General features: G+C 30.9%; 1 protein-coding gene across 3 annotated transcripts; it reads right to left on the bottom strand.

Annotated features, from left to right (window-relative positions):
- Positions 1-204: 204 nt before the first annotated feature.
- Positions 205-25,640, bottom strand: LOC145312770 (ras-related protein Ral-B-like). 3 transcript variants are annotated; one of them, XM_080152016.1, is made up of 15 exons: positions 25,542-25,640; positions 23,043-23,060; positions 20,289-20,339; positions 19,568-19,619; positions 17,283-17,338; positions 14,860-14,905; positions 12,070-12,148; positions 8,975-9,039; positions 8,105-8,219; positions 5,958-6,012; positions 5,432-5,488; positions 2,029-2,088; positions 1,472-1,510; positions 792-860; positions 205-315 (listed from the first exon to the last, which is right to left on the bottom strand). In XM_080152016.1, exons 1-15 carry the CDS (start codon positions 25,619-25,621, stop codon positions 243-245), a joined length of 915 nt encoding a protein of 304 aa, XP_080008142.1. In that variant the 5' UTR covers positions 25,622-25,640; the 3' UTR covers positions 205-242. The 3 variants fall into 3 exon arrangements, with proteins under 3 accessions (XP_080008142.1, XP_080008141.1, XP_080008143.1); XM_080152015.1 differs by lacking the exon at positions 23,043-23,060 and adding an exon at positions 22,969-22,986; XM_080152017.1 differs by lacking the exon at positions 23,043-23,060.

The following is a 25,640-nucleotide window of genomic DNA, read 5'->3' as shown; positions in this document are numbered from 1 at the left end:
AAAGACCAAAGTGCGTTAAAAATCATCTATGTGACGACATAAAAATGAGGAATTATCCATCTCTTTTTAAGGGGTTTTCTTTCCCACTTCTCCTCTCATCTCCCTCATTTTTATGACGTCACATATTTGATTTTTAACGGGCTTTGGTCTTTTTCACTACTTTCCCTCTGTATATAATGGAATGAAAAGAAAATGAAACAATTATTATAAAAACAGGTATATTTGATTTACTATAAAGCAGTTTACATAACTTTGCATTTTGAAAATGATTTCTTCTTTTTTCTTTCAGGAACTAGTGGTAGGTTTTGATCAACTCTGAAACAAATAATAATAGAAATAGTAGAATTCTATCAAACGGGAATTTTTGGGCTAGCAATTTTTGTTTAACCTTTAATGAAGGTATTGCCTCTAAAAAGCATATGCTAATTATCAGCTGAAGCATTTTTACGACCAAACCAAACATCCGTTGCCAAGCCCAAGGACGGCAAAAGGGGAGTGGTGTTACCCCCCCCCCCCCCTCAATGAAAATCACACCTTACAAGATCTTTATCCTCCCCTCAAAAAATGCTGGGCCGTGGTATAGCAACCTGAAAAATTTAGGCTAATGTCTAAGAGGAAGGGTTGTTTGGAGTGACAAAAAAAGTATGCAGAAAGGATCTACATACGATATTCCATATATATAATAAGTGCAAAAATTTTAATTGGATTTCTGGAAGCTTGTTTGTTCTCTTCAGTGATCCGTTTTCAAGCGATATGTGCATAACAGACCAACAAACCAAAAACTTAAATACCTAAAAATTGGAACTTCAGGTAGTGATTTTCTTCTGCACATAAGTCTAGGATTCTTGGCTGGCTCCAGTCTAAACATGTGTAAATAGGTATATTTTCAGGGATCCAAAGGGATAAGACAATGCCCAATAAATTGGCGTACATCCCAAATGATAATGCACAAAATGAATCCTTCTGTAACGTAAAATTAGTGGTTGGAACGTATAATATAATGACGTCATACACAAATAACCAATGATAGGCTAGTAAAGATTTTAATTGGCATATGGTAAAATCTTTACTTGCCTATCATTTGTCATTTGAATTGTATGACGTCTTTTTTTTATATGCACTATAAGCTGCTTCATATGGTTAGATGGAATATTTGTGAATTATTTATAAAGTCATTGAATAACTAAAGATTACATGAGTAGTAGAATGCAGAGATAGGTCAATATAGGATAAATCTTCCCATAGAATTGTGTTTGAAATCTGTATCTGGAAGCAGCTTATAGTGCCTATGAAAAATGACATCATATAATACAATAGACCAATTATACGCAAGTGTACATTTTACTATTTCCAATATAAATGTATACTAGCCTATCCTTGGTAATGTATTACGTCATTTTTTATTAGGCACTATAAGCTGCTTCTTGAACCTGTTTTAATAATTTTTCAAGATTTTGAAATAAAAACTTACATTCCATCTTCACTAATAGTTGGAGTTACAGATTTTTTCCTAAAAAATAAAATTTTGAGATTTTCTTTAAAATATAAAACTTTGAATTGAATGAATGATTAAAAAGTTTGATAGCGTTTCTTTTAATGTTAATATGAAAAGTTTGATTTCTGCGAAATAGGTTTAAAATTTTTTAAAGTAATTTACTAATTTAATTTGAAGAAAAAAATATTTTTTTTATGGATTGTCTCGCACTTAAGTTTTAAATTTTCTCAGATAAAAAATATTTTTCCATTTAATAGAAACCTTTTTCCTACTTAATCCCTTTTTCTATAACCAATATTTCTTAGGATCGACTACCATTTGCAAACTAAGTAAATCATGGAAAGAAACGAAGTAGTGGGTTTCGTTGTGTTTTCACAATGTTTTTTTTCCATATTGCTAGCACCTATGATTCGTATTTGTTTAGTTAATAAGGTACTAAAATTTCAAGATAGAGGCGACTGTCGTATTTTCATATGTTTCTAGAAGCAGTAAATGCAAAAATCCACCAGGCTACTCATTTCCTCTAACTTTACCTTTGAGCTAAAGGTGTAAAAATTGCAGGCATGGTAAGTCTTCTGCGGTTGTACGCCTCACTGAAAACAAGAATAGATAAATGGTAAAGAACGTGTCCTAACTTATGTGATTTTATTTTAACCCATTCGGCGTGACGAGCTTCAAAAGTATTGATTCAACGGGGTTCAACAAAATAGATTTTTTCAAAAGTTACATAATAAAATTCAAAAAGTAAGATGTCAAATTAAAGATCTTACTATTTATGTTCATAATGGCAATTTTCCTCTTTTTTTGTTGTGTTTTACTACATTAAAACCAGATTAGTTAAAAGAAATTATATTACTTCAAAAATAAGAGTTCTACAAAAAAGGACATGTTCTTTACATTAAAAACAATAACGAGTATATTGAGAGTAAGCTAAATTTGGTATAGCTAGTCGGTGTTTTTAGTAAGTAGTAGATGTAAAATTTTCCATAGAATTTAGATATGCAATCGTTTTTTTTGTAGACCTCTTATTTTTTAAGTAATTTTTTTTTTTTAAATGAAGTCAGTTTTAAGGTACTAAAACACAACAAAAAAAGAAGAAAATTGCCATTATAAACAAAAAAGTAAGATCTTTAATTTGAAACCTTACTTTTTTAATTCTGTCAGGTAATTATTGAAAAAATCGATTTTTAAAACCTTGGTTTAATCAAAACTTTGAACATAATTATTTCCTATCACAGGCATAAAAATATGGGTTCATATATACCTTTAGAATCAAAAAAATATTACAAATCCATTATAAGCAAAATTGAGAAAAATAAAAATAACAAAAATGGGCAACAGGCAACACTTATTTCGTCCCCTCTTTACCCCCTTCCTATTTTTTACCCCAAAACAACGATTTAAGATGGTTGCCTGTATAATATAATATACAGGGTGTTTCAAATAAAACTGCGTTTTCCAGTTTTGGGAAACAACTAGTAGGAGTATGAAAAAATAATTATATATTCTTATTCTCTATAAAAATATGGATCAATTTTATAAAAGGTGTTTTTTAATATCTCTTAAAACAATAGCACTTTTTAGAGCTTCAAGAATTCAAAATGTATGTGTGTTGCTTTATTCTTGCAGAATTTAGGGCTATAACGTCCAATTAAATCCTTCTTTTTACTTGAAAACGACATTATAGCATGCTCAACCAAATAATCTAATAATTACATTTAAAATTTAATTCAATAATGCTTTTTTAAAGAATAAATAACCAATTTTATTTTTGCTATAGTTACGATCGAATTGTGATATTTCAATTATGATCTCATAACCGCTCCTCTTGCCCCTTCCCTTTTAATCTCCTAATCCCTTTTGATTTGACAGTTGTGACATATTAACCTAATATAATATAATTAGAAGCACTTTTAACGACATTTTCAAACTAAGATAGCTTGCTTATTTTTTAAGATATTGAAATGAATTAAAAAGTGACTTGTTTTATTTATAAATGCGCATGGTATTAAAAGAGATTTTTTATGAAAAATGCCTTTGCAATAGAGAAATAGAAAAAAAAACAAAATTCTGAAGAACCTAAAAAGCACTTTGCATGTTGCAAAAAAAAAAATAAGTTAATTGAATTTAATTGTTGTCACAGATTTAGGATCAGGCATTTTTAACCTACATGTACCTATCAGTACAGTCACATTTTTAGAGATATCGAAAAACACCTTAAGTAAATGTTATGTACATTTTTACAGAGAATAGGGACCTATAAATATTATTTTCATGCTCTATTTGGTTGATTCTCAAAACTGGAAAATGCAGTTTTTTCTGAAACACATTGTAATATTCTCATATAATTTCTATTATTGTAGTTTATTTACTATTTTGTAAACTTTTTATTTCAATTTGCTTAGAATGGATTTGTAATATTTTTCTCATTCTAAAAGTATATAAAACACCTTTTTCTTATGCCTGTGTAATTATAAATTCAAGTTCAAAGTTTTTATTCTTGTGGGTTAAAAAAAATAGATTTTTTTAATAATTACTAAACAGAATTTAAAAAGTAAGGTGTCAAATTAAAGATCTTACTATTTTTGTTCATAATGACAATTTTTTTCTTTTCTTTTTTAAAAGCGAAGCTTTTCTATAATTAGGGTCGGTCCGTCCGTACGTCCGTCCGTCACGGATAGCTTTTTTTGTTAATTTAGACATGTTAGAATTGTCCTATCGATTTCAAATTTTGCATGGTGATTCATTTAGTAGTTAGGTACGATTTAGAAAGTGTAGCAACTCTATAATCATTACAAAAATGTCCGTACGTCCATTTTAAACATGTTGATTTTTTTACTTTTTTAAATAGCTTTTTTCGTTAATTTAGGCATGTTAAAATTGTCCTATCGATTTCAAATTTTGCATGGTGATTCCTGTAATAGTTAGGTACAAGTTAGAAAGCGTAGCAACTATATAATCATTACCAGAATGTCTGTACGTCCATTTTAAACATGTTAATTTTTTTACATTTTTAACAACAAATTTGTATTTGACCTAATTATCCGATTGGTCTGATTTTTGGTATACTGATTCCTGGGACAACAAAGTACAATATTATAAGCGAAGCAACTCTATAATCAAGTTTTAAAAATGTAAGTATAGCCATAATCAATATCCTGTATCAAGCAATTTTTTAACAAATTTACTTACAATTTTGCTTTGACTCTTATACATTCGCATTCTGATTATTCAGTTCTGACATTATCCAAATGTTAATGTCCGTTTGTCGTACCGTTTCAGTTAGTACCTTAAAACTGACTTAATTTTAAAGAAAAAAACTTAAATTACTTAAAAAATAAGAGGTCGACAAAAAAAACGATTGCATATCTAAATTCTATGGAAAATTTTACATCTGCTACTTACTAAAAACACCGACTAGCTATAAAAATAAAAGTTAAGACGCCATCTTTAAACAATTATTTTAATAGGACAAATCTTATGAAATTTATAAGGCTTGCATAGGAGTTAGGATTATCTAAGTCTTAAATATTAATTTATATCTAAGAAAGGCCATGGAACAGGGGCGTCGAAGCTTTTTATTTTTTTTTTTTTGGGGGGGGGGAGGTAAAATGGCGCGCGAAGCGCGCCGCAAAGTTTTTGTAACCCCTATCCTAATATCTGACAATAAAAAAACAAAACAATAAAAGTGTGAGTTTCGTTACATTTTTTCAACTTGCGTATATTATGGGACTATTGGATTTACGAGGATATATTAACAGGGAAAAAATTGTCGTCTAATATGCACCTCACTTGATGGTCAGTTCGTTTATCCAGGAGATGGATTAAAGGGGGTATCGTTAGTTTATCTAGCTGCCAGTATTACTTTATCACAGTACATGGAAATCTGGAGCAACATGCAATTAACAATATATTAGCTAAAAAAAACCTTCTTACCATGGTGGTTTCTCATAGGGAATTGTGAGACTGTTGCCATACTTCTCCTTTACTACACTGATTAGATGGGGTCGCATCATTTCTACATACTATATTTTCAGTATATCTTTAAAAGCGATTAATATCCTATGGATGAGAACCGGTTCCAAGTCATTCTCGAAAATCATGTATAGTCTCGTATTACAGACAATTTTCCACGAATATTAACATAGAAAAGTGGTTGAATATCCACAGAAAGCTATCTATAATACGATGCGATAAATAACTATTACAGTATGGCTTCGAAACTGATTAGTATCCGCTGAATTAGAGCCGGTTCAAAGGCAGGCTCCCCCCTCCCTATGTTTTGGGTTAAGTTAGGTAAAGTAAAAGTTAAAACGTTTACATGATTAGGTTTATTGACTAATCAAATATAAAGAAACTCTTATTTTGGTTTCAAAATTTTACTATATTCAAAATATTCAGTTTTTTTTCTTATTTTAAATTACATTTTGTTGTTGTTATTTATGTGGATATGATGTGACACCTGATTAGATCGATGAATATTTTCTTCACGTTTATATTTTCTCGAGCACTTACTTCTAAAAATAGAGTGAAACATTTTTTTATCTCCAAATTTACAAAAACATTAAAAAATAATGCACCAAATATTGTATTATAATGCCTAAAGCAGTAAAAGCCACAGGTTAAGTTTTTTTGATAAAACTAACACAGGGAGGGAGGGAGGGGACATTAATCTGTTTATAGCACTAGTCCCCAAAGTTTCATAATAACCATTATTTATTCGTTAACTTAACAACTTTCGGATCTTTTATTAAAATTCGATAGGAGGGTTCATTAAGTTGAGTGTCTAAACAATTCAACCAGTTATTGTAATCTACAAGAGGGAACATTTTGTGTATCATCATTGGGGATGTACATCAAGGTATCAGCCATTGTTCTTACCCTTTAGATCCCTGCGTAATACCACAAAAGATGAGCTTAATCATTTATAAAGTATATTTATTTAGACTATTTTAAAATAAAATTATATAATTTTCGTATTTGATAATTATCGTGTGAATGATTGAAAAATATTGAAATAAAAGAATAATTTTGTTAAAAATGAGAAACGTCAAGGACACTCATTGAAAATCTAATTTATTTGTGAGGTGGAACCAGGGATTGGAAACCGCAGACGAGATTTGATTCCCCCCCCCCCCAAAAAAAAAAAAAAACAATCAGCAACCACCCAGGGATCTAAAGGAATGAGACAATGGCCGATAAATCGATGTACATCCCTAATGATGATACATAGAATTTCCCTTCAAAATTCACTAAAGTCCCCAAGAATGTTAAATAAACAAATTTAAAACGTTATTTGAAAACTTTAGGGACTTGTGTAATAAACAGCCCAAGTTCGCCCATATCTCTGGCAACCGCCAGTAAATAAACAATCCCCATCCGCAATTTATTTGAACTATTTATATACTTTCTAAGTTTTATCAGCTGTGCTTTGTTAACTATCTGCAGCAAACTCAAACTGCTGCTTAAAATTGGCAGCTGCCGGACCCTATTAAATGAACAAGAGTTTCAATTCCTTATTTTAAACATGAAAGAGATTCATTATGATTTATTTTACTTTTGTAAGCATAAATATTTGTATGTTGAGTGATGAAAAGAAAATTTTGAACTCAATGATATTAAATAATTTTGCACCAAACTTTTCCAACAGTCAAAATAATGCACTTTTATTGTTTATGATAATTTGTGAAATAAGATAAATAAAGCATGAAATTAGGCAACTTTTTTTTATCCTTAAAAGGGTGTAATAATAATATAATAATTATTAGAGTATATTGTTGTATTGTATTTTTTTCATGTAAAGTATATTTTTAGCCGTGTTATTTTTATATATGATTTTTACACAAATTCAAGTAAAGTATTTAAGTTTTTTGCCTATTGACGGATTTTTAATGTCTACTGCCATGCTGAAAAATCATGTGTAGCATCGTATTATAGAAATTTCCCATCGATATTAGAATAAAAATCATAAGATTAATACCATTTGTGTTAGCCCGGTCCTTCGGCCCCTCGGGGTAACCATACCTGGTTTATTTTATATTTGACATCCGCGGAAAGCTGTCTAAAATACGATGCGATAAATAACATTTTTTTCTATTTCTGTTCAGCATTTTCTCGTATTCATTCGAATCCGGTGGATAAGAACCGGTTCTCATCCATACGAAAAAACTATGTCAAGCATCGTATTATATCCAGCTTTCTACGAATATAAAATGTACAAACATAAGACTAAAACTAGTTTTTTAGCCGGTGTCTACGGCACCTCGGGACTAAAAAACTGGTTTTAATCTTATAATTGTACATTCTATATCCGCGGAAAGCCGTTTATAATAAGATGCGAGAAATAACTTTTCTTGTTCTTTAAATCTTAATTCCAATGACGTATCTGTGGTGAACTTCAGGGATCTAAAAGGATAAGACAATGGCCGATAAAAGGATGAACATATCCAATGAAGATACACAAAATTACCCCTTATGTAGATTATAATACACTCAACTTAATGAACTAACAAATAGCAATCTAATTCAAGTCCCCAAATGTTTATAGAACATTGGGGACTTTAATAATAAACATCCCCCAATCTCCCCTCCCGTACAGGGTTAACTTACCTAGATATTTACAGCCCCATTCCTCTTGGATAGATTCTATTTTATCATCAGGAACAAGTTTTTCTGCATCGCTTTTGTTCCCAACTACCAGCACTGGGATATCACAGGACTTCATCTGTAACAAGATTATAATTATTACAATTATTTGCCTTTTTATCAGGGATCTAAAAGGATATGACAATGGCCAAGAAATTGATGTACATCTCCAATAATGTTACACAAAATTACCTCTTCTGTAAATAAAAATTAGTGGTTGAAAGTTTGAACTTAATGAACCAACCAATTAAAATTCACTAAAGTCCCCAACGTTGTTAAGCCAACGAATTAGAAAACCATATTAGAAATACTTTGAGGACATCTGAAATACACAGCCCATTGTCCCCTATCTCTCTCTCTCTCTCTCTCTGCCTTTGTATACATACAAGGTGATTTCCCACAAAGTGACTTTTGAGCACTGGCCCTCCTTTGTGAAATAGATTGAAAATAAGAGAGTGGCTGGGATGACAACTTAACTGTTTCATCTATTGTTTTTTCTATGCATACCCCCTTTCTGAATCTATACCAAAACATGCAGGGAATCCAGTACCAAATATAACCAAGCCTAACATGACTAAAAGTAGTAAACCAATTAACAACCCTCTCCCCCCCGGCCCGTGCTTTCAATTTATTTCAAGGTAAGGATATAGGGCGATTTATGTGCTCGAATAGGCACATTTAGGGAAACTCCCAAATGCTACAATCAAAAATCTAAATATAATAACATCATTCATACATTTATATTTAATTGCAATAAATAAATACTTTACCTGGATAACAATTTTAATAAAAAATGCACTCCACGTACATTAATTAAAAAAATCATGAAATTACCTGTAGAGTTTGAAACCATATTCTTCTAGCTTCATAAAATGTTTCTTGGTCATCCAAGGAGAAAACTGAACAGAAAAACAAAATAAATATTATGTAGATCTATGTATGAGGTAATTAGCTGGTTAATTAAGAGTAATAGGGGATAATCTGTAGTTTGTCTGTGTTAATTTAAATTATATTTCTTTTATAAAAAGTTCATTGCAATTTTACGTTTTCAAATTAATAAACAAAGAAGATCTTGACCCTATTCAAAAACATAAAATCCAAATTTTTATTTATTGCTTAATTTTTGAGCAATATACGACTTTTATTTATTTACGAAATTTAAAGTAAACCCAATCTTATTTAAATAAAAATACATCTAATTTCTTTTTAGAGTATTTGATAGATTAATATTTTCTATAAAATGCAAAGCAATTAATGAATAAAATTCTATATAATTGATAAAAAATACAAAGACTATTATTTTCATAGAAAACAAGTATCAATTAAATCCCTTTGATTTTCCAAAAAAATATCATAAAAAAATTATTGTTCTATAGTTTAATTCAAAAAGTCATTAATGATAAATATTTTTTTACAATTGCTACGCCTTTCAGATTATACCTTGTTGTATAGCAAGGTTTGATATTAATAGGACCATTATTGCATGATACATTTACATTTGTTTTGGAAGTTCCGACGGAAATACCTAAAATGTACAGAAGCTTCGCTTTCAGAAGACAATGAATGACGCAAAAATAGACTAATGTTAAATCTACTTACTCCCTAGAGATTTTTATATATATAGATAGCAATAACAAGGATGATATCATCCATAAAATCGAAGCTCTGAAACGATATGACAGACGAACATTAACTTTTGTTGAGTGTCAGAACTGAATATACAAAATTTGAAAATATAATGTATGACAAAATTATACGTAAATTTGTTGCAAAACTTCTTAAATACATAATTCTGTTTAAGGACATACTGACATTTTTAATACTTGATTATAGAGATGCTTCGCTCATAATATTGTACCTTATTGAAATTGGAATCAGTTGTCCAAAAATCAGATCAATCGGATGATTTAATCACATAAAAAATTGTTATTAAAAAAGTAAAAAAATCAACATGTTTAAAATGGACGTACGGACATTCTGGTAAAGATTATAGAGTTGCTACGCTTTCTAAATCGTACTTAACTACTACAGGAATCATCCTACAAATTTGAAATCAATAGGACAATTCTAACATGCCTAAATTAACGCAAAAAGCTATCCTTTACGGACGGACATACGGACGGACAGACGGACTTACGGATAGGCTGACCGACCATAATTATAGAAAAGCTTCGCTTTTAAAAATCATACAGTAAAGAATTTAATATATTCTAATTCATTAGAGTAGTTTATATTAGGGAATATGGTCAATTTGTAATCAAGGACATACTTACATTTTTAGGATTAGATTATATAAGTGCCTCACTTAAAATATTATACCTTGTTTTTCTAAGAATCATTATTCCAGAAATCATATGAATGTGATAATTATATCTTATAAAAATGTTGTCAAAAAACGTACGGACTTTCTGATAACAATTATAGAATTTCTAAGCTTCATAAATCATAACCAACTGATATAGGAATCGTCATGCAAAGTTTGAAATCGATAGCACAATTCAAACATGTCTAAATTAGCGAAAAGAGCTAACCGTTACAGACGGACGGACCATTCCTAATTACAAAAAAACTTCGCTAAAAAAATTTTCTACATGAAACAAATTTTGTTAAAAAATTTCCATTGCATATTTTATAAATAACTAGTGGCTACGCCTCTAGAGGCCTCTAGTGGCACTTTAAATATTTTTTTAAAAAATAATACGTTCAAGTCTCTACGTAAAAATTAAATTTTTTTGTAATTTCTCTTGGTAAAAGGAGAACCCAATCTTTTTAGCGGTTAACGAGGTACTTCGGTACTAACAGACAAACACACATCCTGTTACTTTATTATAAGAATCTAATCAAAGATGCTATTAACCGCACTACTAAACCATAAACTATTGAATACCCTATCTTTTATATTCTTATGGAATAACATTGAAACCTTTTTACAACTAATGTAACACATAGTATATGTCTCTCTGTACTTGTAACAAGGATAACAACATCCATAAAAGCGAAGCTCTGAAACAGTAGAACAAACGAACATTAACCCAAGTGTCAGAACTGAATGTAAATGTATAACAGTCGAACGAAACAAAGTTGTAAGTAAATCTGCTGAAGAACTGTTTAAATAGAGATATTGTTTAAGGACATACTTACATTTTTAGGACTTGATCATAGAGATGCTACGCATATAACAATGCACTTTGTCGTCCTAGGAATCAGGATTCCAAAAATCAGACCTGTGGGATAATTTTATCACATAAAAAATTTTATGTTAAAAAATTTAAAAAGCAACATGTTTAAAATGGACTTTCTTCTAACGATTATAGAGTTGCTTCGCTTTCTAACTCGTACATAACTCCTATAGGAGTCACCATGCAAAGTTAAAAATCGATAAGAAAATTTAAACATGCCTAAATTAACGAAAAGAGCTATCCGTTACGTAAGGACCAACCCTAATTATAGAAAAGCTTCGTTTTTAAAAATATACTTCTCATCCTATATTGAAAATATGAAATATCGATCTAATACTATTTGATGTTATAAGATAAATATATTTATGAATTTCAAGTTTTTCTATTGGTTTGTGATTTTTGCAAAGCTTTTGATATAAGATTAATCTAAAAACTTTAAATGAGGTTTATGGATAAAATACAAACAATCAAGGATAAAATGATGTAGATCTCCAGTTACGATCTACAAAATTATCTATTCTATAAATTACAATTATAGGTGGAAAAGTTTAGACACAAAAGGTTTATGAAGTGCTCATAGTATTTATATCAGTATAATTTACAGTCCAATTTTACCTTCCTCCATATTCCTAACTCAGATATATTTTAGGTTTTTGGCTATTTCAATTAACCTACCTTCGAAAAAAGAGTTAATAGATGAAATGCTGTTTTAACTTTTAAAATTAAATTCTTGAAAAAAAAACATTGTACCTAGAATAACTGCATCTGCTGAGGCGAGGGAAACTGTCATCATGGCTGGAAAATCTTCCAAATATGATCCACCAGTATCCTATAATAAATATGAGCCATTTTACAGTGTCATATAATACATATGATCCATTATACAGTATCATATAATAAATATGATCCACTAGTATCATATAATAAATATGATCCACTAGTATCCTATGATAATATGATCAACTAGTTTCCTATAATAAATATGATCCACTAGTATCCTATAATAAATATGATCCATTATACAGTATCATATAATAAATATGATCCAATAGTCTCCTATAATAAATATGATCCACTAGTATCCTATAATAAATATGATCCACTAGTATCCTATAATAAATATGATCCACTAGTATCCTATAATAATATGATCCACTAGTATCCTGTAATAAATATGATCCACTAGTCTCCTATGATAAATATGATCCACTAGTATCCTATAATAAATATGATCCACTAGTATCCTATAATAAATATGATCCACTAGTATCCTATAATAAATATGATTCACTAGTATCCTATAATAATATGATCCACCAGTATCCTATAATAAATATAATCCACTAGTATCCTATAATAATATGATCAACTAGTATCCTATACTAATTTGATCCACTAGTATCCTTTAATAAATATGATCCACTAGTATCCTATGATAAATATGATCCACTTATATCCTATAATAAATATTATCCACTAGTATCTTATAATAATATTATCCACTAGTATCCTACAATAAATATGATCCACTAGTGTCCTATAATAAATATGATCCACTAGTATCCTATGATAATATGATCCACTAGTATCCTATAATAAATATTAATCAACTAGTATCCTATCATAAATATGATACACAAGTATCCTATAATAAATATAATCCACTAGTATCGTAAACTAAATATGATCTACTAGTATCGTAAACTAAATATGATCCACTAGTATCCTATATCAAGCAGTTTAGCAGTTGCGCAGCAATATTAATTATCAAGTGATTGCCCCTTTTGGTGCAGGGTTCGATTTCAAGACAACCATATATTGAGCCTTACAGACAACCAACTATTTGATTGCATGACCTTTGTCAGGAACGCAATCACAATCACAAAATCTACGCTTTTAATGAATGTTTTATGTTTTGTCAATATTATTAATATTTAAGTAGTTTTACGTATATTTAGCGTTTATTAAATGCATTACTTATGGCAACGCTTATCTACAAAAGATTATATACATGTTGTTTGGTTAGAAGTTTAGAAGCAAAAAAATATTACATGAAGCAATTTTAATTTTTACTTGATTTTTAAAATGGTGATTACTTTCCCGATTTGATAAATTTTTATCATTTTAAAAGTAACAACTCAAAACGTAATCATGTCAATGTTCTTTTAAATTACAATGGAACGTTTATATCGATTTTGTTTCTGCGATGTTTGGTCTTGCTTTTTAAAAGTCAAATTTTAATACGCTTCGCTCTTATGAGTTTTTCCATCCTTGTTATTATAAATATCTATATTTGCTAAGGCTAATGTATAGATGAAAGGCTTATTTATAAAACTGATTGATAAGAGTACAAAATATGTATTAGCAAGTAGTACATGTACATTTAGTGAATGTAATAATCAAGGCTCCGCAGTCTTAGTCAAAGCCACCATCAGCTACACTTACAGTAGACCCACCTTCAGCCTATGAACGAGCTTGGCACCCAGTAAAAAAACGCTTGAAAGAGTCATGTGTGACATCATAAAAATACGTCTAAAAAGGATCGAGTGATGAGAGGAGAAGTGGGAAAGGAAACTCCTAAAAAAGAGATTGATAATAGACGTGTTTTTATGACCTCACACATGACACTTTCCAGCTTTTCACAGCAAGTCTCAGCCTTAGAAACTTACACCAAAACAGCTTAAACAAGACAGCTTGAAGGAAAAGTCCGCAATCTTTAGACGCAGTTAATCCAAATATCAATTAGCCTAAGTCACCACCAGCCGCTGCCACAACCTTGTTTTTAACGGGACTGCCGAACCCCGATTAAAAATACCAAGTATATTTTATTTTTAATTTGGATTTTGTTTTGACTTTCTTTATATCAGGAAATTTTAAAATCAATCAATTTGTTGCATTTAAGCTTTAAAGTATTTTTGATAAATTTTAAAAAGTTCATTTTTACTTTTTGTTTACTCTAAAAATGCAAACTCAGGATTAGGGTGTAGGTCCTAATATGTAGCACTAAAAGAAGATGTTGTCAAAATTTATTTCGGCAACCTTCATACTGTGTGGTTATTATGCATGTTAAAAAATTTCTCTAGTTGTCATTGTACTATTCACTTACAACGTATAATACAAAATATGAGTCATGCTTTCCCTTTAAGTATTCTAAAAGCACAACCCCCTCAATATTTTCAGTTTATCTCACAATAAGAAAAAAAGGGGGCTTTTGTGATCAATTGGGAACTTTGAGGGAAACTTCTGTATGTTATCTAGACTGTTGTTATTTTCCTGAATATTGATGGCTAAGTCTTCACCTTCCAGAGAGAGAGGGGGAAAGTTCTGTTTATAACACTAGTCCCCAGAGTTATATATGAATGTTTTTAATTCGTTGGTGGAACAACTTTGGGGACTACTGAATTTTGATTGGTTGGTTTATTAAGATGAGTGTTCGAACGTTTCAACCACTATTTTAATATACATGTGCGACATCATTTTGGAGATACATAAATTTATCGGCCATTGTCTTATCCCTTTAGATCCCTGGTTGTTATTTACCTGGATATTGATGGCTAAATCTTCACCTGCCAGATCAAACTCTCCTCTGAAATAAATACAAAGTCTGTGCACTTTTAAATATCAACAAGGATAGTAACCCTCAGAGCGAGAGTGTGGGGACAATGGGCTGTTTATTACATTAGTCCCAAACATTTTACAAAAATGTTTTCTTATTCGTTGGCTTCACAACTTTGGGGACTTTTACTGAATTTAGTTGAGTGTTCAAATGTTTCAACCGCTAATTTTAATCTTCAAAAGGAGTAATTTTGTGTGTCATAATTAGAGATGTACATCAATTAATCAGACATTGTCTTATTCCTTTAAAGTAACATTCAATCCAAGCATTAATGAAAATATTGAACAAGAATAGCAAAGAAGCGAAGCTTAAATATGTATCAAGACGAACAAGCAGTTGAAAGTAAAAATTAATGCTTTTCTAAACGACAAGTAATTGTAATTATTATAGGAAATCCGCACAAAAGTTTTCTTAAATTAAAGCCAAAACGGTTCCACCTTACAGTCTTACAAAAGCAGGATGACCTGAATCAAAGAGTAGCCTCACTACTAAATATACAATAAAATGGAACTTAAAAATATAAATTATTAAACAGCCTGAATTTACACAATTACAATGATAGGTGGGATAAATTAATTATTTATAATTATAGCTCTAAAAAGAAAATTGACATACGTTTAATTAATGTTTTCCTAATAAAGGTCCTTTTAACAATTAAATAACAAAATACAGAGGAATTCAGACCAACATACTTTAAGTACATCTGCAAATATATGCAAAGCGTTATTTATTATTCTATTTTTGATAAAACGTATTAAATTTCCATATATTTAGTATTCTAGTATTTCTTTAAAATTAGATAAAAGATATTCTGTTGTGGTGGTTCGTACTATCTAGGAATTTTAATCATATTTTTAGCTGCAAATCTAACGCTGTATCTTTGAATCAGGCAGTCGGTTAGTAAGAATGGGAAATGACTTTTAAAAATAAAGGGGGAGGTAGGTTGTGCTAAAATTCCGTAAAGGTATTAGTTTTAAGGCTTAAAAACAGTAGTAGAACGGTAATATTCACTAAATATAAATAAATAAAATTGTTTGTCAATGATTCTATTCAATAAGGAATACACATATTTATTGAATATTATCATTCTACTACTGTTTTTAAGCCTTAAAACTCATTACTTTTACGGAATTACTTTCTTAAAACTTTTACGGAATTTTGGCACAACCTACCTTCCCTTTCTTGAAAGAAGCAGGGAGTTGTCCACTGCCAACCTTCCTTTACTTACACAAAATTATCAGGTTAGTTTTAAAATCCCTCCAAAAATAATTGTTTAATTATCGCACTACCAGCCCTTTAAACCTTTAGTCTTCACCCTCCCATCTGTTATATTAGTTATTTCTCGCATCGTATTGTAAACAGCTTTTCGCGGATATAGAATGTACAAATATGATATTAAAACCAGTTTAAAAAACTGGATTTAATCTTTTATATTCGTAGAAAGCTGGATATAGTACGATGCTAGACATAGTTTTTTAGTATGGATGAGAACCGTTTCTTAGCCACCGAATGATTACGATAATAGTTATTTCTCGCATCGTATTATAAACAGCTTTCCGCGGATAAAGAATGCACAATTATAAGATTAAATCTAGTTTTTTTAGCCCCGAGGTGCCGAAGGCACGGCCTAAAAAAACTGGCTTTAATCTTGTTATTGTACATTTTTATATTCGTAGAAAGCTGGATATAATACGATGCTAGACACAGTTTTTTTGTATGAATGAGAACCGGTTCTTATCCATCGGATTCGAATGAATACGAGAAAATCTTTTTAAAATTGATATTTCAAGGAGAGGTCAACATTTTCAGCGTGCTTCGTGCACCCTTATTACAAAATCCTGTACAAACGACTGCCCTGAAGAAATGGATAGCTGGAAAAAGGAGAGGAAATTACTTCTCTTTTTATTATGGTAGGATTAAACGTCGTCGGATAAGAGGTGCTAGGTTCAAATATCGGTCCGACACCGCGTCATAACTAAAGACGTTAAAAATGGTTTCTACTGCTGCTATGTCAGGTGCGCGACATAAATAGTTAGAGTAGGGGGAAGCCCGTGGCCCAAAATTAGCGGCAACTTATTACAAAGCACAAAGGACGTGCAATCAAAGGGTTGGTTGTCTGTTGGATGTTACTAAACCTAATATCCTTGGGTGCTAGAGTATTGCATCCCATTACAAGTGTGTGATGCTCTAGATTCTCTAGATGATCACTTAAAAATGAGGGCGTATCAAGACCTTAATTGAAACAATTATAAATTATCCTTATTGTGTTCTAAAATTTGTCCATCAACAATCAATGCTACGTACTGCTAAAGATGATCATCCTTGTTTAAATATAAAAAATTTTAACCTGTACATTTCTTCAACTGTTGGTGTATATTCCATTGAAAATTCGTCGTACAGAAACTAAACCATTATAAAAGAGATAGAATTATGTTGATTTTGTTGTTCAGAGCTCGATCTTTAAATCGTTTATAGGTAATTTAAACCGGGGCGATTCATTTGGCGCACCATCAAATTATTAATATCAATCTTTAAATCGAATTTGCATGGGCGATTTGAATCGGGCAGTGGCGCGGGCCCGGCGCGGCAACGCCACTCACCGAGTGGCATTGCCGGTTTAAATCGGGGTGATTTATTTAACCCTTACAGATCGGGGGGGGGGTCATATTGACCCCCCCCCTCTAGTTTTTTCAATGTCATTTTTTTGTAGGTAAGATGGAGAGCTGTGACTTCATGACTTTTTAAGTTTAGTAATTATGCGTCGGCAAGAGTTGATTTTATTAGGATATCTGGTCTGTGTCGGTCGTGGTGTCCGGTCAAAGTCGGTTGGGTAGCACCAAAATTTTTAAAAAATTCTAAATAAATCTTAATTTCTACATTATGACTTTTGAAACCTAAATTTTTTTTGGTGAATACTAAGATATCAATGACCTTATGAGAAAAGTGGTGTTATGACCGTTTGACCGCACCCTGACCGACTTTATGACCGATTTTTGTCCGGCTTTTACTACAGACATATATCATGAATATCGTGGCTTCTATTACAGCTAGAGACCTATAAATTTTTTTGGTAATTTCTAGAGCAACAATAAACAGATAAAAATATTAATTGGCGCCGCCAACCGCCGTTTTACCGCCGTAACCGCCGAAAATAACGGTTTCCGTTATTTGCCGTTTTTCGGCGATGATCAGAAAAAGTAATTTTTTTGTTATGAAAAATAAAAGTTCGTCCTAAAATTTGATCATCCTAACTGCAAAATTGGCCGCTCTACAGCTGTTTTAAAATTTAGCGGCTGGCCGCTAAAAAGCGGCTAAGGAGCGGCCTGACCGCTATGACTAGAAAAAGTAATTTTCTCTAAAAATACACATGAACCACCAGAAAAAAATTTTACGTCTTTATCTGTAACAGAAGCCGAGATAGAGGGGGGGGTCAATATGACCCCCCCCCCCCCGATCTATTAAGGTGGGAATTGGGGCCCGATCTGTAAGGGTTAATAAATAAATATTTTTTTAAAATTACTTTAATATTTTATTGCAAAACTATTGTGAAAACATTTTTATAGTTATTTTTAAAATAAATTATATATTAATGTTTTATATAAAATACCATGCTGACACGGAATTTTACATAAAATGCCTTACTGACACGGCTTATGTAATAAAGTTGTACTGGCGCGGATCGATATTTTATTGAGTGTCGCAAGCGATTTAACAACACCGCGCCGAAAATCTTTTAAATATCAATGTTTTATAGGCGCGCTGTGGCTAACCACCAGCGCACCTACAAATCACCTCTGAATCGCCCCGATTCAGCGCACTATAAAAACGATTTAAAGATCCAGCTCTGGTTATTTAGTGACAGGGCTTTAAGGCTAGGGGCGAAGCAACCATTAAATTTTAAGTCTGCTTGATTTGTAAAGCGAAGCAACTCTATTATCATATACAAAAGGTAAGTACCTTAATTTTAATAATTTTAAATGTAAAACAATTATTTATAAATGGATTGGTTTGTTCCTTTGTAGATTTTTATGAAAGGTTTCTATAATGTGTAAAAGATAATGTAAACAATTTGTTACAAAGAGTTTTCCAGGAAAAGATTTATTGCCAGCTAAAAGTTATTTTTTTCATTAATTTCATAAAAAATCATATATAGAAATAATTATTTTCAGTGAGACTTCTAATCCGATTCCCTTCCGCTATGTTTAAACCGGTTCGAAGCAATACAAAAATGTAATATCTCGTATAATAAAAAATGTCTAAGATAGACAAAATTAATTTAATTAAAAATTAAGCACAGGACTAATCCATGTTTTGTTGACGATGGCCCTTTCCCTTTTGGGGCAACATAAATCCTATTAATCCTATATTTCTTTAAATATAATTTGATCTTTAAAGGTCTTCTTCCATTACCCTGTCCCTCCAGCTGTCTTTGTATATATTTTACAACAAAATCACTTTTAATTCAAGTCATTATCTTGTTGTTATTTAAATGTGATACTTTTCCAATAAGAGAGTTCTAGTTATATTTCATTAAATAAAGTATTTTTCGTGCTTTCTTTGCCCATCCAAAAACTTTATACAAACTGATTATATGTTTTTCTTATTTCAAAGATCCGTACGATTCACGATTACCTGTGAAATGATTGAAGTCTTTCCAACACTCCTTGGTCCTAGCAATACAACCCTTAAACATTAATATTTATAATTTTTAAAATAATCAAATTTGAGATTAATAGGATAAAGTTATAATATTAAATACTTTTAAAATCTGAAATTTAAAATTTATATAAAGAATTTAATTTAAGTCGTAGAATTTATCTATTAAAATATCCTAAGAGATTTCTAATAAAGTATTCATTGTTTGTAAAAGTACAATTAAGATTTTTGTTATTCAAATCTTTTGACTGTTGTTCTTTTGTTAAAATGGACTGATCAATTACACAATTTTTTCTCATTGACAACTTGTTTGATTTTTTTTATTAGAAACTTAAAAAACCCATGCATTTTTTATGTATTTATTATTACAAGGACATGGCCAAGATTTTATATATGTTTTATGTGATTTGGTTTTTATTATTTGTTTTTCCTATTTATAAGCCAAGGCATTTTTTACACTTGTTAACATTTTCTCCCAATAAACAAGCAGCTGAGATTAGGAAGAACTATTTCCCCTTTTTCACCTTCTAAAGGATTCACTCTCCCCTGGAGAATTTATGTGCACGCCACTCATATTCCATACATGATATTGTACCTACTAGCTTTATTCATATCCATATGAAGTGTCTCAACTAACAATTTATAGCAGTTCTGCAAATTGATGAAATTCCTTGTAAAATATTTTTACTATTTTTACCTGTATCCCATTTTTGACACATTTAATTTGCTCAGTCCAAAAGTACTGCCACTAAAAGTAGATAAATCTTAATGTATAGATCATTAAAATATAGCATCAAAACACGAAATATAGAAAGAAATGTATTAAAAACAAGCGTTATCTAATATGTTTATCCTTAAAGTATCAGGATGTGTGTTTGTCTGAGTGTCTGTCTGTCTGTGTGAATCGAAGGATCTCGCTATCCGCTGAACCGAACTATTTTAGGGGAGGGTACCACTACTCTCCCAAGAAAAATAAAAATTAAAATATTCGTAGACTTGAACGCAACATTGTTAGGTATCGTAGAGTCTTGAACGCAACATAACTAGGTATCTTAGAGACTTGAACAAAAAAAAACATTTAAAGTGCCACTAGAGGCCTCTAGATGCGTAGCCAATAGTATACCATATAATAAATAAGTAGAAAGTTGCTTTATAGAACAAGCTTTGCAATCTATAACAAACAGATAAATTTAACAACAACTATTTATAAATGTATTTCTAATTTCTTGATGAGTATAATAATATTAATCATGTTATTAACAAAAAAACATTTATTTATACACTTATTTGAACGAGTTTCAACCGCAACGAAGATGATTAAAGTTCCTCCACAGATTGTGACGTCATACGATAGCATAGCCAATGATAGGCCAGTATACACTGTAATTGACCAATGGTAAAATTTATGCTGGCCTCTCATTGGTTATTTTATCGTATGACATCATAATCTTCAACGGCAACAACCAACGCCAGCAAATTCCATTTTTTCTAAATGAACTTAAAATAACAAATGGGATTTGTTTTTATTTCTTTCCCCTGCAGGGGTTATAACCCTTCGGGTCCTAGACCTGTGGTGCCCTAACCCTGCGTGGTTACCATGTACCCAATCAGATTGTAATGTAGTCTATTGAAGTGAAACTTATAGCAGGCTAAAATAACGATCGCAACATCCCTCCCCTTTACTCCATTTCCTCCCCTCCTACTGGAGGAACTAACTGACCAATGGAATTTTTACTATTTATTGCCTCATCAACTGTTGTTGATACTTAAAAACGCTTGAAAAATAATCCGCAAATAAAATTGTACCAACTATTTAACCGGAACGCGGCAAGCAATCCATCCATGTTATTGTATTATATTACTAATATTTATTACACAGATTATTGTTATATTATATCTCATGCAATTTATACAACATTTATCCTTTATTTATATAAAATAAAAGGAAAATTAGTAGATAAATAATTGATAATGTCAACAAATTATTAATTGATTTTAATTATTTTGAATCATGTTTTTTCCCTTGATTTTTTTTAGTTCAACTTATATTAAACGCTAACACTCCCATGGATTGTCAGGGATGAGGCAATGGACCATAAATTTATATCCTATGATGATTAACATAATTACCCCACCAGTAGACTAAAATTAGATGAAAAGTTTAGATTTTATTTGTTTGGTATCAACCAATAAAAATATATAATTTAACAAAAGCTGTAAAGCCAACGAATAGGATAACGTTTTTATTAATAATTTAGTACCAGAGTAATTTACAATCCAATTTCCCCTCCCTCCCTGTCACAGCCAACGCTATATATATTTAATTAAAATGATTAAATATTTTCCCCGGTACTCCTAAAAATATCAATTTAGTAAATGCAGATTTATTTTCTTTAAAAGAATTACAACAATTAGATAATAGTAAAAGTTAATGAATTTTAATTTTTTAAATGTTTGAATTATCATTTATGAAGATAAAATTTTTAATCTATTAAAAACAAAAGATTTTTTCTTCCAAATCTGGTATCAAGGTCTTCTTTATACATTTGGAGAGGTTCTTTACTTTTATATCATATTTGAAAAAGCGATACATTTATTAATAAAAAAATATAATAATATAAAATAAAAATAAACAGATTAATTTGATATCAAGGTCTTCTTTATACATTTAGAGAGGTTCTTTATTTTTATATCATATTTGAAAAAGCGATATTCATTATTTAAAAATAAAATAATATGTAAATAAACAGATTAATACAAAATTAACCAAAATACTTGAGAAATATAATACCAGATTTCATTAATTTTATCTTAAGAATACACACAATAAATATATTTTTTTTTAAAATAAAAATGCCAATTATTTTATTTTTGTTTATTTTAGAAAAATGTTATTAAGATATTTTTAGCTAAAAGAAAGAATATACAAAATTAAATTAGTGCTATTCCTAAAGTGCCTAGCGAGCACAAATTCCTCCCCCATCATTTTGAAATATATCCTTATAATAAAGTAACAGGATGTCTGTCTGTCTTGCTAACCGCTGAACCGATCTAGACAGCTTTCTTCTTGTTACGCCAAGCCAGCGGTGCCATAACTATGCGGGACTCCCCTATAACCCATATAACTTAACCTATCCCGAGACCTAACTCATCAATCCACTTATTAATTTTATTTAATTCATAAGGGGGGGGGGGGTTCTATACTGGACTCGGCACAATGAGGGAAACCACCATCAAATTGGTTGTGAATAAAATAACTAAATAAAAAGATTCGTATTTATAATTTTGACTAAGTATTGAATTCTTATTAAACATCAATTTAGAATATAATATTGAAAGTAATATTCATTTATCACCAAATACGACATCTAATATACCTTCTTAATTCAGTGGGACTAAAAAAAGAAAAAAATAGTATGTATAAAAATCATAAAAATACAACATGTAATACCGTCTTAATTCAGTTGGACTGAAAAAAGAAAAATATATATAGTATTGATTTAATATAATGTGCATAATTCTACTCACAATCCATGTCTTTCCGTCAGTCAGTCAGTCCTCAACGATATTTGGGATATAAGTTTTACTTCTCGGCTATGCAGCTGGTCTTTTCTTGTGCAGATTCCTCAGACCAACGAATATCTACTATTCTTCTAATGTTGTTCGTTCACCCAAGAGTAATTTTATGAGAGAAATTATCATATTTTCTCTTTGTTTATTTGTCTGATTACTTAATCATATTAAAATGAAATCATATTTCGTTGCTACCTAAAGATGTGATTCTTGTTTTAACAACATATCGATATACAATAACTTGGTTTTGGTCAGCAGTAGATGTTTTTTTTTATATATGATACATACTGGGTCAATAGAAGTTCTAAGCTATTTTTAAAGGGGGGGGGGGGGATAGGGAGGGAAGCCTCTTATAGAAAAATTACCTCATGGGAATTTTTTACTGTTAGTGATTTTTTCAAATTAAAAAATATGAAGGAGAATACACTTTTACCTTCAAGGACATAGTCTTAAGAGGATTGGAGCGCATCCACTTGTCTATAATACAATAAGTAGAATGATGTCTGACTAGGAGCGAAGCCGATAGTATTACATAAAGTAGTAGCCTAATATTTCGATAACTACTACACCGATTGAGTTTTCATTTTAGGTCCCAGGATAGTTTAAAGCTAAGCTAAGGATGTTTTTCCAACCCTTCCTTTCCTCTCTCCTACTAATACAAACCTAGTTGATAGGGGCCAGGCCGCTAGTTAGAAATATTTAATTTTCAATCCTGAGCAAAATCAATGTTACGCAGGAGTTTTTATAAACCCCATGCCGCACTCACATAAATAATTATTCCTGTTTAAACCTGACAGACAAAGTGAATTTTGGAGAAGCTTCTCTTCTAAAAAAAAGTATGACAACATCCATAAAAGCAAAGCTCTGAAATGGTAGGATATACGAACGTATCTATTCTTTAGTAACGATTACAAAGTTTCTACGCTTTCCAAATTACATGCACAGTTTAAAATCGATAGTACAATTTCAACAAGCTAAATTAACGAAAAGAGCTAACTGTTACGGATTGACTGACGTACGGACGGACGGACCTACCCTGATTATAGCGTTTTAAAAAGTGTTAAAGTTTAACCTGTTGATATTGAAAGATTAATTTTGACCATTAGTTTATACCTCAAAAAGGTTGTCAAAAACATAAAACAAATAATAAGTGTTTTAGGAACGAAGCAACTATACAGTTTTAAATATCAGCTGTTCTCTATATATTATTGTATATGAAGTTTTTATAAGTTTTTTGCATATAACTCGCTTTAGTCGTCAGTCCATCAACTAAATCGTATTCTGGATGGAAATTTGACTGAAGAAAATTGATTGTCTCAGATACTGTTGAAGATAAATGTCTTAAATTTAGTCAAAAGATTCCTAAACTAATTACCATATACTGTTTATTAGTTTTGTCATGTATTGAACCTTAGTTTAAAACAAACCTTATTATTATATGTTAAAATGCATGTATTTTTATAGATAGAACCTAATTAATTATATATGAATAAATATATAAAAACATATTTCGTACTCCTTTCATAAACTTAAAACTACAAGGACAATTCTAACATGCCTGAATTAGCAAAAAAAAGCTATCCGTTACGGACGGACGGACGGACGGATGGACGTACGGACGGACCGACCCTAATTATAGAAAAGCTTCGCTTTTAAAAATAATATAAGCTTGGAGTAAAATTTAAAAAAAAATATAGTAAAATAATAAACTGAAAAAGTATTAAAAAATCACGTAAATCTGTGAGCAAAAGAAATACTATGTTGTGACATTTTAGAGTGACGCAATGACGTTCAGATGTACAAACATATCCTAATTATAGAGCAGAACTTTGGTTTTAGAACGTTTGGCCCTATGATAAAGCACTTCATGAAAAAACTAGCGGCTACACCCCTTGAACCTCTAGTGGCACTTTAAATGTTTATTTTTATATTTAAAATATTCTATATTGCGTTTGACGTTTATGTTTGCGCTGACCTCTCTTCTGAAATCGAGAACGTAAAAAAAAATTCTTTGGGCGATTTCTCTTGGGAGGGTGGTGGTACCCTCCCCCAAAATAGTTATAAACATTCATGAGACCTTTGAGAAGCTACCCTGTTAAGGAGAACCCGATTGGTTCAGCGGTTAGCGAGATCCTTCGGTACAGACACACAGACAAATACACAGACAAACATCCTGTTACTTTAGTATACGGATATAGTCCAGATAAACAAAAATGCTAACCGCTGGAGGTTAGCCAGGTCAGGTACAACAAACCCTGTGTGAAGATAGAGTGCCTGAGTGACTTTTTAAATATGTGTATGACACATAAATAATTGTTGGAATATGTCCAATATCTCCATCCTGGCGGGCAAAGGATGAAAACCTGTTCCTATATACCTGCTTGAGCTGCCGAGTCTTGATCTACGACCTGGATGCAGGGTCAGCGAGTTCTCTTCCCGAATTTCTATGTTTGACATTGTGGAAATTTTATACTTC

This window comes from Acartia tonsa, chromosome 2, assembly GCF_053477335.1.
Source record: "Acartia tonsa isolate MP-2025a chromosome 2, ASM5347733v1, whole genome shotgun sequence".
Taxonomy (NCBI): Eukaryota; Metazoa; Arthropoda; class Copepoda; order Calanoida; family Acartiidae; genus Acartia; species Acartia tonsa.
Note: the sequence above shows the minus strand (reverse complement) of the source record. Positions and strands in the feature narration are given on the sequence as shown.

Bases quoted from the DNA above. Each gene is read 5' to 3' on its own strand.
- LOC145312770 (XM_080152016.1), bottom strand. From the start codon at position 25,621: ATGTCAAACATAGAAATTCGGGAAGAGAACTCGCTGACCCTGCATCCA. The intron at 9,040-12,069 runs GTACAATGTTTT...TTTTCTGTTCAG, and splicing joins AGCAGATGCAGTTATTCTAG to TTTTCTCCTTGGATGACCAA. The intron at 1,511-2,028 runs GTAAAGTTAGAG...TTTATTTTTTAG, and splicing joins TTTACACCTTTAGCTCAAAG to GAAAAAATCTGTAACTCCAA.